The following is a 21,631-nucleotide window of genomic DNA, read 5'->3' on the forward strand; positions in this document are numbered from 1 at the left end:
AACCATAATCCAATGTGTAGAAATTCAGCTATGGATAATTCTCACTGGATTCATAGTTTGGGTATAAATTGCTTTTATCCCTCAACTTTACTCAGCTCTGACCTTTTATTTGTTTTCCTGTACAGGGCGCAAGCTAAGAGAATCAATCCCTCTGCCTTTATTGACTTTCATTTAGAATTTGTTAGAAGTGGCCTTCCACTCACACACTCTGGGTTCCGTTAACGTCACTCTCCAGTATTGCATCGGGCAGAAGTAGTGAGTGGATATATCATGGTATTTGCCTGGGGAGTGCTAAAAACACGGATAACTGGAATTGGAAAGAGATTCAATTTTTACTAATAACTTCAACACCAAAAGTGAAATATGAGTGGGAAAAAATTAACAGCACATGTTAGAGCCCCTGTGAAATGAAATATTCCATTTTACTCTAACATGACTCAATAGCTTCATGACTCATCTTGAAACAGCAGTAGAACATAAAACAGACACTTTGGAACATGGTGTTGTACCAACATGAAGATCAACCTACTGAGTATATACATATTGCCAAAGTGCTACACCTCCACATTCACCTCCTCCCTCACCTCCATTCCGGGCCCCAAACAGTTCTTTGGGTGAGGCAACCTGCAATTCTGTTGGGGGTCACCTATCGTGCCTGGTGCTTTGATGGAGTCCCTTCTACATTGGTGAGACCCGTTGTAAATTGGGGACCTCTTTGTCGATCACCTCCACTCCAATCCGCCAAAAGCAGAACTTCCCGGGGGCCAAACATTTTAGTTCCAATTCCTGTTCATGTTGGCCCACGATCTCCTCCTCTGTCAAGATGAGGCCTCCCTCAGGCTGGAGGAACAACACCTGATATTCTGCCTGGGTAGCCTCTGACCTGATGGCATGAATATCGATTTCTCTTCCCGAAATAAAAAAATTCTATTCCCTACTCTGGCCTCTTATCTCTTCTCACCTGCCTGTCACCTCCCCTTGGACCCCCTCCTCCTTCCTTTTCTCATCTGACCCACTCTCCTCTCCTATCTCAGATTCCTTCATTTCCAGTCATCTTTCCCAACCACCTGACTTCATCTATCAACTTCCAGCTAGCCTCCTTCCCCTCTCCCCACCTTATTCTGTCAATTTCTCTCTTCCTTTCCAATCCTGAAGAAGGGTCTCAGCATGAAACAGTGACTCTTTATCCATTTCCATAGATGCTACCTGACCTGCTGAGCTCTTCCAGTACTTTATGTGTGTCACTTTGGATTTCCAGCATAGCTACAGAATCTTGCATGTTAATATGTATCTTGATTTTTTTTTAAGTAATCAAAAACAAACAATTTTGTCAGGTACTAATATGAAGACAATGTTGGCATTGGTTCTGAAGCACCTGATGTTTCAGTAGCAAAATTACAGAAAGACATGGTGAAAGAGCAAACAGGAAGATCCAAATCTGGTGCAGAGTACAATACAGTGATTGACAGCCTAGTCATTGAATAACAGGCTAATAGGATTGTGGTTCATGTGTCGGAGTTCACTGTGCTGGAATCTGAAACAGAAAACCTAGACCGAGTGTTGAGAGAAAACGCCTTGAGCAAAGTCAACAAGCTTCTTAAAAACCACAAAGAAATGAAAATCTCTTGAGTGGATGGCAGGTTTTGACCAATTAATCTTCGCGTGCACTTACACACAAGTAGCCTTGCTTTGTTTATCAATACAGCAGCTGAGAGCCATTTTGAAGAGCATCTTTGGATTTGAGGGGAGCTTGAGTATGTTACTCTTGAGGCTGAGTTATTAAACTGGGAAGATAACACTGTCTCAGAGGATTAACTCCAAAAGAAACATGGATGGAAGCAAATTAATGCAGTGTTGCCCACTGTGGTAATAAAATTCAGTGTTTTATCTGGTAGTTAATAATGGTAATGTTGACATACTCATGTCTGTGTATTATTGGACTGAAGGTCAGGGACTCCAGCGGGAATTCAACACATAGCAACTGACTTCCCCATGTAACACTCATACAGATAGCATCACAATTATTCCAATTTTGTTTCTTTGGTAAATTTGATATGAAAATATTCTTCTGTGTGCTGTCTGGAAACAATTAAGCCTATGTGGCAGTTGCATATCAAAGTTCAAACTAAATTTTACTTATACAGTATGCCATGATATACAACCCTGAGATTCTTTTTTTGGGCATTCATTGTGAGATTTCATTGTAGGCATGCTCAATATATCGATAGAATAATAACCATAACAGAATCAATGAAAGACCGTCCAACAAGGGTATTCAATCAGTGTGCAGAAGACATCAAGCTGTGAAAATACATAAATAGAAATAATAATAAATAAACAATAAATATCAAGAACATGAAGTGAAGAGTCCTTGAAAGTGAGCCCATAGGTTGTGGGAAGATCTCAATGATGGGACAAGTGAAGTTGGGTGAAGTTATTCCCTTTGGCTGAAGAACCTAATGGTTGAGAGTTAGTAACTGTTCCTAGGTCTGCTGTTGTGAATGCTGAGGTTTCTCCTATTACTCACTTTATTACCAAAGGGTATTACAGTAAAGTAACAGTTAGGCTTGTCAATCACTTTGCTTACTGTCAGTGTATCCATGTTATACAATTCCGAACTAACTACTTCCTACATCCGCAAAAAAAAAGACAGCTTTTGTGCAAGGTAGATTGTGAGGTCAATCATACCAGGGAGCCACTCAATAGTCTTATAACAGCAGGGTGGAAGCCTGGTGGTTTGTGATTTGCACCTTGGTGTGTGGTGACTTTAATCCTGGATCACTGTTGCAGCATAGTTGAGCTAAGTGGTGCGGTAGGGATGAATCCATGTTGCAGAGATTGACGCAGCAAGAAACAACATGGGAGGTTACAGATGTAAAGAGTTTCTTATGTTACTGCGTATGTTAATCAAACTGGCTTCTTTGTTTGGTGAAAGTAAAAGTACTTGTTTGTTATGGCAACTGGTGAGAGAGTGCTTTCTCTCGCAGCTTGTTTGGGTTATAATTACTGATAATGAGAATTGTATTCATTTGTTAACCAATTGGGATAGATGTTACTCTTTCGTGTGGGTCTGTGAGCTGTTGTTGCGCGGACTTTTGGGGAGTCAGGGAGGAGATCGCGAGGAAGGTGGACGGTGCTGGAGGCGCTGCTGGTTGATCACCAAGGGTGGGTCATGGAGGTTGGAGAAGATTGAATAGTGGACCGGAGACTTGATGGTTGAGCTCCAGCAATGTGCACTACTTGACTGGACCCTGATAAGTTCTGGAGCCTTTTCTTTCCTTTCTTTTCTTTCATGTATATTGTATCGCTATTAATCACTTAGTTCTAGTAAGATTTATAAAGTGTATTCTGTAAATGTACATGGTGTGCGCTTGATTTTGTGTTTGCGAGTTTGTACCAGTGTGCATTTCACAGCATCCATGTATACGGGAGGTGCGGTTTGGCGGGTGGACGAATCTTCCCCTAGACATACACCAGCCAATCGTCTAAGCGTTACACAGAAGAGACCTGTTATGTCACTGAAGACTCCAACAAATTTCTACAGATGTACCACGGAGAGCATTCTGACTGTTTGCATCATTGCCTGCTGTGGAGGGGCCACTGCACAGGATCAGATTAAGCTGCAGTAGGTTGCAAACTCTGCTATGGGCACTAGCCTCCCAGCAGCAAGGACGTCTTCAAAAGGTGACGCCTCAAAAAGGCAACTTCCATCATTAAGGACCCTCATTACCCAGCACAGGCCCTCCTCTTACTCCTGCCATCAGAGAGGAGGTACAGGAGCCCGAAGACACATACTCAACATTTTAGGAACAGGTTCTACCCCTCCGCCATCAGAATTCTGAACAGACAATGAACCAAACCCATAAACGCTACCTCACTATTTTTGCTAGCTGTTTGCACTACTTATTTAATTGTATACATAAATATATTTCTCATTGTAATTTACAGTATTCTTAATGCTTTGCATTATATTAGTACTGCAAAGCAACAAATTTTATGCCATACACTCGGTGGCCACATTAGTAGTTACCTCCTGTACCTAATAAAGTGGTCACTGAATATATCTTCATGATCTTCTGCTGCTGTAGTCCATCTACTTTAAGGTTTGCTGTGCTCTGCATTCAGAGATGCTCTTGTACACGCCACTGTTGTATTGCATGGTAATTTGAGTTACTGCCACCTTCCTGTTAACTTGAACCGGTCTGGCCATTCTCCTTTGACCACTCTCATTAACAAGACATTTTCACCCAGAACTGCCATTCACTGGATTTTTTTTTTTCATTTCTTTTCACACCATTCTCTGTAAACTCTGGAGACGATTGTTTGTGAAAACCCCAGGAGATCAGCAGTCGCTGAGATACTCAAACCACCCCGTCTGGCACCAACAATTACTCCACAGTCAGAGTCATTTAGATCACTTTTCTTCCCCATTCTGATCTGTGGCCTGATCAACAACTGAACCTCCTGACCATGTCTGCATGCTTTTATGCATTGAGTTGCTGCCACGTGATTGGCTGATTAGGTATTTGCATTAACGAGCAGGTGTGCAGGTGTACCTAATAAAGTGGCCACTGCGTGTATGTCAGTGATGTATGTCCGAAACGGGTAGGTTGAGGCAGGGCCAGAGTTCACAGTTTCCTTTCAGGTTGCTGTGATTGGCAGGTATCGGGAGCATTGTGGGCTGTTAGTGACGAGGAATTGCCATCACAAACTGAATGCAGATCGATTCAGATTGCACTGCTGATGTACTGTGGTTCTAGTCTATTCACAAGCCACTGGTGTGATATTTCAAGCTATCACATGAGTGGTGGCAGCAGATTGCACTGTGGGTGGTAAGGATTGGAGTTGGCAAGACTCATAGCAACACTGCTAAATTATAGAATCCTCACACAGATCCTGCTCTCAGGCGCCTTGAAGTTTGCCTGTTTTTCAATGTGCAATGAGCTCTCCGAAAATCTCTGTGACTGGCTTATACTCTCCCTTTTTCCAAATAAAGGGCAATCGACTTGTCTTGCCCCTTTCAGAAAGTGATAGACTTACATTCCCAAGGTCCCTCGGGGTATCATGATTGACCAAGAATAATGTGCAGGGTTGTGGGGTAAACGAACAATGAGACTGGTCTGCTAGTAGCAAGCATAGATTCGTGATGGGTTGAATGGTCTACCACAGGACTGGAACAATGCCACAGATCTAAGGTTTACAAGATACTGGCGAGGCATCCATCCACATTCAGTGTAGCAGTTAGCGTAACATTGTTACAGTAACCTGGGTTCAATTCTGCCGCTGTGTGTAAGGAGTTTGTACGTTCACCCCGTGATCATGCGGGCTTCCCCCCACAGTCCAAAGATGTGCAGGTTAGCAGGATAATTGGTCACATGGGTGTATAATTAGAAACCTTGATGAGGATAAATTGGATCCAATTGCTGTGGTATCTGAAGCGAGCTTCGAGTATCAAGTATCACACTGGATCTGAGCTCAAAACAAACACTAGATGAAATCACGAGTAGGCTTATGATTGAGCTCCAAATCACAGTTCAGATGTTCCTTAAATGCTCAATTCTTGGCACTCGAAACGTAAGTACCAATTAGTGGGGCCGTCTTGATTCCTCAAAGGGGCCATGTCAGCTATGGGTACTCCAGGGAGTTTGAGTGACTAAATCCCCAAAGCTGGCGTGGTTCGAGGCATCGCATAAGAGGGTGCAATTGGGCCAGAAGGGCCTGTTACAGTGTTGTATCTTTAAATAAGATAAATATAAATGAAATCTAAATCTAGTTGAACCATTGTCTGCAATTCCTCGGCAAATCATTGGGAATGATAATCTGAGAAATCACTATAGCCAGTCACTCGTAAGGAGTGTTACAAGCTGCATCGGAGGAATTTTACTAATAAGGTCATCTCAGAGAAATAACCAATTAATCTCTGGGCTTTGGCAACATTGAATATAAAGTAGGAGAGAAAGTAAATCTGAAACACACAAGAAATAATTCAATTTGATTAAAAAGACTTTTAAAAATATTTTTATTATTTTCTCCCTGATGGTATTTAGAACTAATTTGGCAGAGAACCATTAATAACTGTTCCTTTTTTATTATTTACTTTATTTATTTAGAGATATAGCATGGTACCAGACCTTTCTGGCCCAATGAGCCCACGCCAATTACACCTACGTGAGCAATTATTCTACCATCCAGTGCGTCTTTGGAATGAGGGAGGAAAGAGGAGCAGCCGAAGGAAACTCACACAGTCACGGGGAGAACATACAAATTCCTTACAGAGTGCCAGAATTGAACCCTGATTACTGGCATTGTAATCGCATTACTCTATTACGCTGCCTTTGTCCACACTTCTCAGCATCTCGGCAAAGCAGCCAGCATAACCAAAGATGTCTCCCTCACCGGATGTTCTCTCTTCTCACAGTTTCCATCAGGCAGAAGATACAAAAGACTGAAGTCACATAGTACCATGCTCAAGGACAGCTTCTATCCCAACGTTATTGGATTGTCCCCTTATACAGTAAGTTGGACTCCTGACCTCACAATTTACCTCCTCATGGCTTTGCACCTAACTTTCTGCCCGCATCGTATGTTCTCTGAAAGTGTAACACCTGATTCTGCAGTCTGGTGATTGCCTTTCCCCGTACCAACTCAATGTACTGATAGGTGAAATAATTTGTATGGATGGAATGTAAAACAAAAGTTTTTTGCCGTGCCAATTACTACACTTTTGCCCTTCATCAACTTCTCTACTTTGTTCCTGATGCCACTCAACCTCTTCCGTGCCATGGAAAACGTTGAAGTGACAAACACAAAATGTGGAAGGAACTCAGCCAGTCAGGCAACATCTGAGGAAATGAAATAACAAGTCAGCGTTTCCGGCCAAGACCCTTCTTCAGGACTGAGAAGAATTTGGGAATCAGGATTAGAATCAAGTTTAATATTACTGACACGTGTTGTGAAATTTCCTGACGAAGGGTCTCGGCCCGAAACATCAACAGCGCTTCTCCCTATAGATGCTGCCTGGTCTGCTGCATTCCACCAGCATTTTGAGCGTGTTGCTTGAATTTCCAGCATCTGCAGATTTCCTCGTGGTTGTCGTGAAATTTGTTGACTTTGCGGCAGCAGTACAATGCAATATATGATAAATATAGAAAAAAATAAATAGATGAATTACAATGTATATATGTATATTAAATATACATATAACAGTGCAAACAGAGAAATATTAAAAAATAAGTGAAGTAGTGTTCATGGGTTCAATGTCCATTTAGGAATCTGATAGCGGGGGAAAGAAACTGTTCCTGAATCACTGAGTATGTGCCTTCAGGCTTCTGTGCCTCCTTTCTGATGGTAATAATGAGAAGAGGGCATGTCATTATCACCTTTAATGTTGGACGTCATCTTTCTGAGGTACTTTTGAAGAGGTGGTGAGGCTAGTGTCCATGGTGGAGCTGGGTGAGTTCATGGTCCTCGGCAGCCTTTTCTGATCCTGAGCATTGGTGCCTCCATACCAGACGGTGATGTAACTAGTCAGAATCTGTCGACATTTTCAAGTGTCTTTGGTGAAATGGTATACATACCAACAAGGGTATGAAGCCACGAGGAAGGGTCTCAGCCCAAAACATCGACTGTCTATTCATTTCCATAGATGCTGCCTGACCTGCTGAGTTCCTCCAGCATTTCATGTGTGTTGCTCCAAAAAGAGCATGTTTTTAATTCTGAAAGAAACCTAGAAAAATGATCATTGGGCACACGTAAGTGCCAACACAGAGAACAGATCAGGCAGCTGCTCTTGGGTGCTTTACGTCTCAATGCCTCCAGCTCTAAAGAACTTTTCCACCACCTTCTGGAAATCTGCAGAAATTGTAGGCACATTGTAGAAATGCTCAGGATACACATACAACTCCCAAAGCCACGAGTGCATTGCTGAGTAAATATTGGATTCCCTTTTACCCAAGAGCATGGACTAATATGTTGAAAGTTCGAAGTAAATTTATTATCAAAGTTTGTTTATGTCACCATACATAACATTGTGGTTATTTTCTTATAGGCATTCATGGTAAAACAGTGAAATACAATAGAATCAATAAGAATTTTACACACAAAGGCTGACAAACAATTAATGCTCAAAAGAAGATGAACTGTGCAAATAGAAAAATAAGTAAGTAAATAAATAATACTAGGAGTTGTAGAGTCCTTGAAAGTGAGTCTATAGGTTGTGGCATCCATTCAGAGTTGTGGTGAGTGAAGTTATCCACACTGTTTCTGATGGTTATAGGGTAATAACTGTTCCTGAACCTGGTGGTGTAGGACCCAAGGCTCTTGTACCTAATTTCTGATAGCTGTGGTGAAAAATGAGCATGGGCTGGATCATGGGGGTCCTTGGTGATGACGTTAATATATGGGCTGTAAATCTATTATGATTAATCAGGGCAATTATCACAGAGATGTTTCCAATAGTGTCTCGGACAAGAGGGCAGAGCCTCTGAATAAAATGAACAGAGATGCTGAAGAATTTCTTTAACCAGAGGGTGGTATCCTGTGGCTGTGGAATTCATTGCCACAGAAGGCTGTGGAGGCTAAATCACTGGGTATATTTAAAGTGGAACTTGATCATTTCTTGATTGGTAAGGACCATAAGACATATGAACAGAATTAGACCATTCAGTCCACCAAGTCTGCTCCACCATTTCATCATGGCTGGTCTATTTCCCTCTTAACTCCATTCTCCTACCTTTCACACCCTGATTAATCAAGAACCTATCAATCTCCACCTTAGGGGCGTGAAGAAAGCATGAGAATAGGATTGAGAGTTAGTAAATCCGCCATGATTAAATAGTGGAACAGACTCAATGGGCTGAATGGCCTAGTTTTGCTCCTAAGTCTTATATTTTATGGAATCACCACGTTCAAAACATTTGGTTTTGGTCTTAAGAGAAGCTGGCTGCACAGTCAAAGATCTGAGCACAGAGGTCTAGCCTGAGACATCAGCTGCGCTGTCCATGGTGCTGCATTTGATTTGGAAAAGCTGTGCTAAGCTAAGGCACTTTCAGCTCTTTCTGGTGATTATAAAGGATCCAATTACTCCTCCGAAGAACTGTAGGAGCAGGATCCTGGCTGATACTTCTCCCTCATTAATTAATAAAACTCAGTGATCTTTGTTGTGGAAGCTGCCATATACAGCTTGATGACTACATGGTGACAGCTCTTAATTACTTCATTAGCTGTAGAGTCTCTGTCATCAAGATGGGAAAGATTCAGTCTACACCCAGGGAAATCTTTAGCTGATTCACTTCTATGTTTTGCAGCCGGAAACAAATATCTTGCATTATTAATCAAGTAGTGGGGTTTATTTTTAGATTTCGCTGAATATTCTATATTTCAATAAGAACCAGATGGGCAGTCATTACAAATTCATGATGAGGGAAAGCTTCTTTAAACTTTGAGAAAGGAAAGCATGTAATAATTAAAACCTCATCCATTAGCTCAGAGCATCAATTTTCTGCAACCACACCATCATTGGAGTGATACTGGTTAGTCTCTCCAGCTTTCCCAATGTAATTTACTGCAGCATATAGACAGACAACATAGAATACTACAGCACTGTACAGGCCTTTAGGTCCATGATGTTGTGCCAAACTTACAACATGCACATGGTTGACCATGGATGGTGCATCCCAGCTGTCTAGATATGCAACCCTGGGCAGTGTGATATGGAGAGCGAGCTGTTGCCCATGTAGCAAGCTCCCCTTCTCGATGATAAACCCAAAGGACAGCAGAGACCGATACAATTTGGCACCAGCAGCGTTGCAGGAGTTGCGAGTCAGCATTGAACTCAACATAGGACTGCCTTAGGGACTCCAGCTCTAGATTTTTCCCTGGGGTTTACTCCCAAAGACTTCCCCATGATTGGGTATAGCTGCAAGGCAGAGGAGGTTTGAGATCAGAGATTCCCCCCTCCTAGATGAACTGCCAACCACTGCTAACGAACCCCGTCTGCCTGAAGCAACTGGTTTTAAGGTGCCAGTAACCCACGTTTGCCCCTTCTCCTGTCGGTAGAAATGGTTCCGTTGGGCTGGACTTGGTTGTCAGAGGCTATTTGAGATGGATGCCATTGGGAGATTTAATAGGTAGTGGGAGCTTGTCTCCATTACCACCCCCAGCTATAACAACCTTAAGGGACCATCTACTTAAGTAGATTTGACATAACTGTGTATGACTTGTTGGGCCATTTCATAGGACAATTAAAGTCAAACACATTTTCAAAGGTGGAATTATAAACAGGTTAGTATTATTGTATTTATTTACTTAGAGATACGGCACGGTAACAGGCCCTTCCAGCCCAATGAACCCACACCACCCAATTACACCCGTGTGACTAATTAACCCACTAAGCTGTGAATCTTTAGACTGTGGGAGGAAACACATGCAATCACTGGGAGAGTGCACAAACTCCTTACAGACAGGGATGGGATTGAACCTGGGCCGCTGGCGCTGTAACAGTGTTATGCTAACTACTACGCTATCGTGTTGCCCATCATACTTGCGCTATAACTACTACCTGGATGGAGCTGATAGGCAGGTGAGAAGAGAAGGTGTAAGAGAGAAGCCAGAAAAAGGGAAAGGCAAGAAATTCCATGTAGTTGGAGAAATTGATGTTCAGTTGGTGCCCTCTCCTCTCCTATCAGATTCCTCCTTTTTCAGCCCTGTTCCAGCTATTACATCCCAGTTTCTCACTTCAACCCCCACCTGCCTCTCCTCTCACCTGGTTTCACCTATCACCTTACAGTTTGTACTCCTTCCCCTTCACCCCCCCCCCCCACCTTCTTATTCTGTCTTTTGCCCCCTTCCAGTCCTGATGAAGGATCTTGGCCTGAAACATTGACTTTTTTCCCCTTCCATAGATGCTGTCTGACCTGCTGAGTTCACCTAGTATTTTGTGTGTGTTACACTGTAACATTAAATTCTGCACTCTATTTTTTATTTAATTTCCTTGATGAACTTGTGTATAGAATGATCTGTGTGGATGGCAGACAAAGAAATACTTTTCACTGCATGTGACAATAATAAACCCAATCAAACCCTTCAAACTTGACCCACTACTCCAGATCCTTGTTGCTATAGACTCTTTAATGGCTCATCAGTTAGTCCCATTAACTTTGGTAATTTGTGAAGTTATTTAAATATCTGATATTCCTTTGAACAAGAAAGGAGAAAAACTAACCCAAAATGCCAACTGTACTCTTTTCCTCGATGCTGCCTGGCCTGCTGAGTTCCTCCAGCGCGTTGCGTGTGTTGCAAAGACTACAAGTGTTGGCAGTCTGTAACAGAAACTGAATAAATTGCAAACACGTCAGTCAACAGCTGTAGGAAAAGGAGAGCTGGTTGTGTTTTGACAAATTTGGCACCTGCTTAAAAGAAACACTCTAAACTGATAATTATGTGAATTCAGATCAGTGGGTGGAAAAGTGAGAAATTTATAATGTGCCTCCAAACACCTACACCCTTGTTACTGGGAGATCATTTTTACCAATTAACTCCTGGCCAGCTTTCTCACCTAACCCTGAGGACCTCTAAAAATCAACTGTCAATCAATTCAATTCATCCCATGGTTGCTAACTTACTGAGGCTGACACTTTCACAGGGCCTCACAATTTAACTGTTCACCATTGTCTTGTACAGCTCAGTTCCTTCACTGCCCAACCCCATCTCTGTATCTTCCTACAGTCCAACACAAGCAATGACATGCACTTGGCCTCTTGAGAACATTGGAGGACCTATCTTCTACCACTGACAGACCAAGAATCCCACCTCTAAACCACATTCCTCCTTTAAGATTAAAGATAAGATTTTATTTGTAACATGTATATCAAAACTGGGTGGTGGGGTGGAGATATGTCTCTACTAGAGGAGGTGTAAGCCCATAAAATCATCAGATATGGGAGCAGAATTAGGACATTTGGTCTGTCAAGTATACTCTGCCATTTCATCATGGCAGATCTAATTTTCCTCACTGCCTTGGTCTCCTGCCTTCTCCCCGTATCTCTTCATGTCCTGACCAATCAAGAATTTATCAACCTCTGCCTTAAGTATACATATAGATGAGTTCCACAAATTCACCACTCTCTAGCTAAAGAAATTCCTCATCTCCATTCTAAAAGGATGTCCCTCTATTCTGAGGCAGTGTTCTCTGGTCTTAGACTTACCCACCAGAGGAAACATCCTCTCCACATTTACTCTATCAAGGCCTTTCACCACTCAATAGGTTTCAATGAGGTCACCCCTCATTCTTCTGTATTCTAGTGAATATGGGCCTCAAGCCATCAAACGCTCTTCATATGGCAAGCTGGAATCATTTTTGTGAACCTCCTTTGAACCCTCTCCAGTTTCGGCATATTTTCTAAGGGACCCAAAACTGCTCACAATACTCCAAGTGAGGCCTCACCAGTTCTTTATAGTCTCAACATTACATCCTTGCTTTTATATTCTAGTCCTCTTGAAATGAATCCTAACATTGTATTTGCATTCCTGACCTCAGCTTCAACCTGCAAATTAACCTTTAAAGGCACTCCTTCCCTCCACTGGCCTGCACCCTTGGGCAAGATGTAGCACCTATGCGATCCCCTAATCAGGGCCACATGAAACCAAAGGAGAAGGTGTGGAGAATGGATTGCTGTGCGAGCAACTGATACATATCACAAGTCCTGGTTATGCAACTACTGACACCAGGCAATCTCTGAAGTGCCTTGATAATGGCTGGAGTCACCATTCATTCTAAAGACACTGCCCAGGAGCATTTCTGTAGAAAAATTTGCCAACAACGATCATGGTCATGGAAGGACTATGATCGCCCACATCATAAAACATGGCATATAACAAATGAACATCCTCTCTACATGAACTCAATCAAGGCCTTTCACCATTCAATAGGTTTCAATGAGGTCACCTCTCATTCTTCTGTATTCTAGTGAATATGGGCCTTGAGCCATCAAACGCTCTTCATATGGCAAGCTGGAATCATTTTTGTTGAACACGCAGTAAAATGCATCGTTTGTGTCACATCAGATCAGCAAGGATTAACTTTGTCATACGTCTTTGGACTGTGGGGGAAAACTGAAGCACCCAGAAGAAACCTATGTGGTTTAAGGGAGAACGTGCAAACACCTTAAAGACGGAAGCAGGAATTGAAGCACTTAGTGATTCTGCTAACTGCTATCTTACCATTCTGCTTCTTTAGTCTTTTTCTTTGACTGAACACTTGGCTTTTTCCTTCAATAGCTTAGAATTAAATTTGGCAAAGTTCCTAACGGTGCTGTCATGTTCAGTTTGCTATTTAAAACATTGTTTTAATGGCAGAAACCTGCAATATATTAAAAAGCTGACAACTTCATCCAAGAATCCCAAGTTATTCATTATGAATGGTGTGTTGAATTTTCTTCTTCTAGCGTAGATGGCAGTAAAGTGGTTAGTTTAACTCTGAACAGCACCTTGCAAGCACAATCAGGGTTCAATTCCCATTGCTGTTGGAGTATTATCTGTTTTGTGAATGGTGATTGATCTTGCAAACAAGGAATTGGAAGTTTACCAAATGGTCAATATCCGTAACTACTAGTCAATCCTGTTTAAAAGCAGCAATTCTTTGTTCAGATTTCAGAACAGTGTGGTGACAGTTCTCCTTGTGAACAATAACGTGTGATTGCGGAATGAATGTAATATACAAAATGCTGGAGGAACTCAGGAGGTTAGGCAGCATTCATGGAGAGGGAAAAACAGTCAACACTCCATTGGGTCTGCGTTCCTTCATTTTGTGCATGTTACTCTGGATTTCCAGCATCTGCAGAATCTCCTGTGTTTATGTTGAGGAACGAGTGAGAAGTATTTGTCCGAGTTCAGTATGCATAACTGCAGTCACACCCAGCAGAGGTCTCCAAAACATATGGATTCACTTTCAAGGATTTCATCTCACATTCTCGATATTTATTAGTTATTTATTATTACTACTTCTTTTTGTATTTGCAGCTTGTTGTCTTTTGCACACTGTTTGAACAGCCTAGTTGGGGGATCCTTCATAAATTCTGTTATGATTAATATCCTGGAGATTAAATGAGTGCCCATAAAAAAAATTAACCTCAAGGTTGGGTATGGTGTTATACATGTACTTTGATAATAAATTTACTTTGAACTTTGAATCAATGTTTTATTCGCAAAAGTTATCAATACATCTCTGAAATAGACAGCATATTACAATAACTAATCTATGCACATAGCCTTTCTCATGCAAGGGAAGGGATATTTCTACTTGTTTGATAATCTTGCACTGCACCTGGCTTTCATCAATGAATTTCACTCGCGTTCTTTACATTAGTTCAAAGCAAGCTTACTTGGAGAAGAGGACAAGAAAAAAAATGACAAAAATGATCATTACTAATGATTATTAATTATTGCTGCGGTTTGGAAGCTTGCATGCCTCAATGACCCAGAGAGCTATGTTGGCTGGAGTCAGGGCTTTATACTTTGGCTCTTAGTAGGGTCACCCATGCCAAACAGGTCAAAGCGTAGAGTGCAGAATAAGCGTGGTCCACCGGTCCCCCAGGTTTGGTGATCAGCTCAGGGCTAACAACCCTGACTGGTTAAAAAAAAATGTGATGGAAACATCTGAGTGCAATGGCATTCCTGAGTCTTCGCCCGGGAATTGCATGACTGATAGTAGTGAAAACCAAGAGGAAACTGACATGATGAAGGAAGCCCTTAACACCCAAGACAGAGGGGGCCTTCATTGCTGCCCTAAACCCCAGTGGCGTAACAGGCAGTAGCACATCATAATATCGTTACTGAATAAAAACACTGAAAACAGAAAAACAAAAACATTCTATTTACCAATAGATGTTTTTCTACTTTAATCAGAAATGTCAAGTTCTCAATAATACTATAGATTGGCATACACTTATGTTAGCTTCATTTAAATGACTCATAGTATCAGCAGACCATTTAACAATCAATAAACAGTGCAAACACATGATTTACAGATTAAACTATCAGTAAGCTTGGGAAATATTAAAAGAAAATTAAAATAATTAACTTTCACTTTGTCCCCTGCATTAATTGAGAGTAAGCTTGGTCAAAAGGATAAAACCACAACTGAACAAAAAGCACTGCAAATAGAAAAGCTAAAACAACATTCAATTTACCAACAGGCCTTTTATTTTCTACTTTAATTAAGAACGTCAAGTTCTCAATATTATGGATTGGCATACAATTACGTTAGTTTCATTTAAATAACTTGCAGTATCAGCAGACACAATCAATAAAACATTTAAACATGGTATGCTTCACAGATTAAATAATTGCAGTGAGGTAGTGTTAAACATAGGATACATTAAAAGTAAACATGCACCAAATATCAAGGCAAAGAACATGTGTGTCCTTCAAGTTAAAGCTTAAGATGGCATAAAGTTTACCCATTTCTGCATTAAAACAAAATGGCCCTACTGAACACCAAGTTTGGAACACAGTAATTAAAATAATGGCTCTCAAATATTCTAAACACAAAGTACACTGTAGATGCTGTGGTCAAATCAAGACGTCTCAAATATTCTGCCCTACGGTGAAATTTCTTTATTTCCTGTCCACTTTCATCCCCTGGTCTTAAGCAAATAAAATACTTGCATTGAATCATCCATTTTAAGATTGTTTCTGTGCTTTAGGCAGTCAAACTCTGTCACCCATTCTCTACAAGAGAGGTAAGCAATTAAAAGCAGAACTGTTGGATATGATGAAGGGTCTTGGACATGCAATATTAACTGTCCTGAAGAAGGGTCTTGGCTCAAAAGGTTGACTGTTTATTCATTTCCATAGATGCAGCCTGACCTGCTGAGTTCCTCCAGCATGTTGTTTTGGATTTCCAGCATCTGCAGAATTTCTCATGTTTATTACTAACTGTTTGTTTCCGTAGACACTGACTACCCTGCTGAGTGTTTCCCCCCATTTTCTGCTTTTACTTCAGGTTTGTTTTATTTTTGATTTTTAGGCAAGCTCTGCAGCTTCTTTGTGGCTGCTCCATTCTAACACTAACTGCAGTTCCTCAGATCTCTGCCTCATGTGAATATTCCCCGATCATATTCAGCTCCCAAAAAAGTTAGATATGACTATTGTGCTCCAGGTACAAACCTGCCGACATTTTACTTTAAGATGGCCAGAGGAACTGATTGCATAGACAGTCTCTCTTTAAAATGGGCCTCTATACAACCATAGGGTTGTATATGGTAACATACTGTACTTTCTTAATACACTTTGAAATCTGTTTTTTTTTAATTTAAAAAAGCAAAGCACAAGAGTGACAAAAAATAAGTCAGTATGATAATGGGCACCAGAAAAATCAGAAAGACAGTGTCACCTTCCCCCCCCAAGGTATGGAATGAAAATTAAAACTTAGATGTAAAAAAGGTGCACGATTTATTAAAACTAATCCCAAAGTAAACAAACTGTGTGATATCTCTCCAGTACATCATTTATTCTCCAAGAGGACCACAGCCTTTGGACCCAATGACCCAGAGAGCTCTGCTGGCTCTTTTTGTTTTGGCTCTTCGTAGGGTCACCCATGCCAAGCAGGTCAAGGGTAGAGGTCAGACTGAGAATGGTCCACCAGTCCTCCAGGTTCGGGCGTTCAGCTCAAGGCTAACAACCTTGGCTGTTTAAAAAAAAACTGTTATGAATACAGCAATGAAGAATTCTTCTACACCCAAGTCTCCACCTGGGACTTGATAGTAGTGAAAACAAGGAGGAAGCTACTGACACAATGAAAGAAGCCCTGAGTGCCGCCAAAGATGGAGGACCTTCATTGCTTCCTAAACAACAGCGACATAAACAGACATTAAGTGACAATGGGTAACAGGAAAATCAGGAAGTCCGTCTCACCTTTCCTGATATATGGAATGAAAATTAAAACATGTGAAATAGGAGCCTGCAAACTTAGTAATATTTCTCCAGAACATCATTAATACAAATCTACTTTGATCTGTAAACACACTGGAAACAAGATAAAGGCTATTTAAAATTTTCCGAAATATTAACCATAGCAATGGCAGCAGAGTAATTTGGGCCCACGGTTCAGCTGGTGTAATTCAGTTACTGAGTGCCAACACACATACTCAATGATTCTGCCATACACCCATAAAACCACAGAGGATGAAGATAAGTAAACAAAATGGGGTTGCAGTATTGCCAACCAAATACTTAGCTGCAAAGTATTGGTTAACTACCTAAAGATCAGTGACTGACTGTCCAGCAGCATCTTAAACAGGCATTCAGTCTGTGGGCACTCAGGCAGACACTTTAAAATGGGCCTCTATTTGTTCCAGTGTTCTCCCTTTGGTTTCAGGTATGAAGAATATCGTGAAGAGGAGATTCAGGAAACAGAAACCAGAAAAAAGCCAGAAGGTCCCATATTGAGTTATGTTCTCCTAGAAGAATAAAGAGTTTGTCACTTTGCATTGCCGACACACGCACACCCAGATAAACATATAAACAACACAAAATGGAGGACCTCAGCAGGCCAGGCAGCATCTACGGAGAGGAATTTATACATCCGCCCCATGATCACGTGTGTTTCCTCCAGGTGCTCCGGTTTCCTCCCACATTCCAGAAAGATGTACGAGTTGGCATTACTAAGTTGTGGGAAAACTATGTTGGCGCTGTGTTACAAGAATCATCCCTTGTAATAATGATCAGGGAGACAGAGAAAAACTGTAAATACCAATAAGTACCTTTACTGCCTCAACGGAAGAATACATGAACCTACACAGGCAAATACCTGTGTGCACACCCAAGTTTCCCTGACCGTCCATGAACAAAGAACAGAAAATATAATAAAAGTTAAAAAGGAGTTTCTGCTGCTGGCCACATGATCCTTGCAGTCCCTTTTCCAACCCTCACGTCCCTCGGGTCCTCCTCATCTGCAATGGTTGTTCTCCTACAGAGTTATTGTTGTCAGCATATACTTTTATTTTCATTCCTTACCAATTCCATAAGACATAGGAGCAAAATTAGGCGATTTGCCCATTGAGTTTGCTCCGTCATTCAATCAAGGCAGATCCTTATTCCCCCCCCCCCCCCCCCATTGCTACATTCCAGTGTCGTTGGTTGTTGGTCATCTGTCTGATCTTTAACGTGTTTTTGTTGCCTCTGCTCTAGGCCAGCATCCATTTATTGCCCTCTTCCCAGCAAGTGGCAATCAATAATTGAGAACAGAGCCAACAACCAGCTTGAATCGCTAAGAACAGGCATAGACCCCACCAGTCACAAAACTACATGTTATATCCAACCAAAGAACACCTCACAAATAACTTTGTATTCAGAAATTACCCTAGGTCAGTACTTTACCTGAGGCATAATTAGGTTGACTTTAAACCAAGCCACTTCAGCTCAAAAAACTGGAGAACACAGTCCCTTCAAATAAATGGCAGTCTCCATCTACTCCCTCATGGCAAGAACAAAGGCAGTTGGTCTGTCTGCTTCCACTGTCCTCGATTCATTCAAATTCACCGATTTGCAGACTGTGGTTCTTTCTGGCCAACAGTCATTAGCAGTGTGACACTTGCTGGCACATTCTTGATGCAAATGATGCATTTCAATGCGAACTGTCGTTCTTTTCCACGCCTTGCAGTGTATCAGGTGGCCACATTGCCATTCCTTTAGAATTTTTAGATGTGTTTTTTTTAAAAAGGAGGCAGAGTTGCTAATTCGATGCTGAACCCAGAGCAGATGGAAAATGGGCAAGGAGCCGGCTGGATTCGAACCCGGGAACACTCGCCTCCATCCAGTGCAGATGCCACTACACCATGAGCCGGCATGTTTTAAGTATGTTTGATAAATTAAGCTATTCTTTAAAAGAAGTATTTTTAAATTCTGCTGAACCAACCAAATGAGCACTCTGGGTACAAAGCAGAGCTGGGTATCTTGCAGCAAGTGAGCCTGAAACCTAACATCAAATGCAAGACCCAAGTCAGTGTTCATCAGAATACACTTCACTAGTCTATATGATTACAACTTCATCTCCTAAACTCATCATCCTTATCTGCTCGATTAACATCAATCGCCTCGAAATCCCTCCTGTCACGACTGACACTGTTGTGGCTTCTGTGTACCACAGCTACACTGACTGCTCTTCTGCCTCAAAGAACAACGCCCCCAAGCCACGCACCGTTCTGATTTATCAATATATTGCTTGCACATCATTGTTACCAAGTCTGAATCTTAAGAACTTGTCTCCCAAAGGCACTTTGGAAGCAGCTCAGAAAAAGTACTGCAGTAGTTCAAAACAGCAGCTCACCATTACTTTTGTAGACAAACAGGGAGTAGCCAAAATGCCCCAGTGAAGCGTCTCAGCCCAAAACAGTGACTGTTCATTCCTCTCCATAGATACTACCCAACCTGCTGAATTCCTTTAGCATTTTGTGTGCGCTATTCTGGATTTCCACCATCTGCAGAATGTCATGTTTGTGGCCAAAAGCGTGCTGATCTTTACAACAATGTCCAGGCCCTCAAAGATGAAGACACGTTGTCAATTTGACCTCGTGTTAAGAATTTCTTTTCAATGCAAGTTAATTGGAGAAATACATCAGAAAAATACTTACAAGAAGATCATTAAATTCCTTAGTTACTAGGAATGCAGTTATCCAGTTTGTTAGGACACAGGCTCCACTTGCAATGCCTCTCACCCTTACCGGAAATATCTCCGACATCACCAGCCATGGAATTGGACCACAGCCAATAGCAAACCCTGGGGATAATTTATATTTATTAACAAACCAAACAAGTATTACAGTTCAGTTTTAAGCCTTGTTTATTTTAAATACGCATTTATTTTCTCTGAGATAATCACTACCAACAGTTGGCATTGAAACTATGATATGTCACCATATCCTATAACGGGTAGTCTCGAACCAGATGACACAGACTTCTAGGCTGTCCCTTAGAACAGAGATGAGGAATTTCTTTAGCCAGAGCAGGATGAATTTGTGGAATTCATTGCTACAAAGAACTTCGGAGGCCAATCATTGGGTACATTTAAAGCGGATGTTGATAGTTTCTTTATCAGTAAGGGTGCCAAAGTTTACAGGGAGAAGGCAGTTGAAGGGGGCCGAGAGACATAATAATCAGCTATGATGGAATGGCAGAGCACTCAATGAGCCGAACGGCCCAATTCTGCTCCTATATCTGAACATCTTATGAATTGGGTCAAGAAATGGATAATAACCTCCCATTATCAAATAGACTTTATATTTAGTGCTCAAGTAGAAACACAGACAGTATAATGGGACCCACCTCCCCACAATCAGCTTTGCAAATAAATAACATCAGTTGTACTGAAAACTCGAATTAAATTTATTAACAAAGTATACTTCACCATATACTACACAGAGATTCACTTTCGTGCAGGCATTCAGAGTAAACAAAGAAATGCAAATACAAAAAATAAAACAAATAATAATAAATAAATAATATTGAGAACATAAATTGTAGTCTTTGAAAGTGAATACATAGGTTGTGTTCAGTTCAGTGTTGAGGTGAGTGAACTGGTTCAGGAGCCTGACGGTTGAAGGGTGATCATTGTCACTGAACCTGATGGTGTGAGACACAAGGCTCCTGTACCTCCTTTCTGATGGTAGCAGTGAAAAGAGAGCATGGCCCGGATGCCGGGTGTCCTTAATGATGGCTTTGCACCTGGAAGAGGTGTACAAAGTTGGGTAGGGCTTTGCCTGTGATGGACTCTACCTGAAATCTCACCTCTACCTGATGACATATGGGGAAAATGTAACGAAACAAAAGCAAGACTGAATATGATATTTACTTGCTAGCATACATTTCTCATTCAGTTTCAAAATCATTTGCAAGTCCCATTTTCAGATTTCATCGAGATTGTGGGGGTCAAGCCTCAGGCTTGTTTTCTACAAGTTAACAGGTTCCTGGGTCCAATGATTTTCCACAACAGACTAGCTCAGGTACAGATTTGCAATAGTTGTTGAAGGTCAAAGCCCTCATTTGATTTTCTCCCTCATGCCTTTCAAGCTGCCTGTCACCAATGATCAAAGCTAGTAGATGTATAGACAACTCAAGGAGAGTAGTCAGGATGATGAATGCACCAATAGGTACATGAATTCTGTTTAATAAAATACATCATACCATTAACGTTTGACTAGGGCATCATTTGACACTGATGCACTGATTGAACTTGGAATGAATATCATGAGTCATTTTCTCTCCAAGGATCAAATTCTGAAAATAGTACTGTACTTTCTGGAATTCCTAAGGGCAGGATTGTTTAAGATATTAGATAGAAGTGAAAGGTCATATCACTTAGGTGATGTGGGCATCTCGAGAGGTCAGCATTGATTCTTCAACTTGAGATGCCCTTAAAGTAATTGGTTTGCTGTAGGTCAAATCCAGTGTTTATAATTTGCTCTGTATTTCCAGCATCTGCAGAAACTCTTGCCTTAGAGTCAAAGATCACTACAGTACAGAAACAGGCCCTTCTGCTCATCTAGTTCATGCTAAACTATTAATCCACCATCCAACTGACTTGAACCTGGGCCATAGCCATCCATGCCCCTGTTTAAACTTCTCTTAAATGTTGAAA

General features: G+C 41.3%; 1 protein-coding gene across 7 annotated transcripts in view; it reads right to left on the minus strand.

Annotated features, from left to right (window-relative positions):
* slc2a8 (solute carrier family 2 member 8) overlaps positions 1 to 21,631 on the minus strand; it is a 77,496-nt gene that overhangs the window by 22,898 nt on the left and 32,967 nt on the right. For 3 of the 7 annotated variants that reach the window (XM_059993852.1, XM_059993848.1, XM_059993853.1), the window contains exons 9-10: positions 19,629 to 19,774; positions 11,222 to 11,330 (exon numbers count right to left, since the gene is read on the minus strand). In XM_059993852.1, coding sequence (XP_059849835.1) covers positions 11,222 to 11,330; positions 19,629 to 19,774 — 255 coding nt within the window. The other 4 variants (XM_059993850.1, XM_059993854.1, XM_059993851.1 and 1 more) reach the window with 4 other exon arrangements.

The sequence above is a fragment of the Hypanus sabinus genome, chromosome 18 (genome assembly GCF_030144855.1).
Source record: "Hypanus sabinus isolate sHypSab1 chromosome 18, sHypSab1.hap1, whole genome shotgun sequence".
Classification (NCBI taxonomy): domain Eukaryota; kingdom Metazoa; phylum Chordata; class Chondrichthyes; order Myliobatiformes; family Dasyatidae; genus Hypanus; species Hypanus sabinus.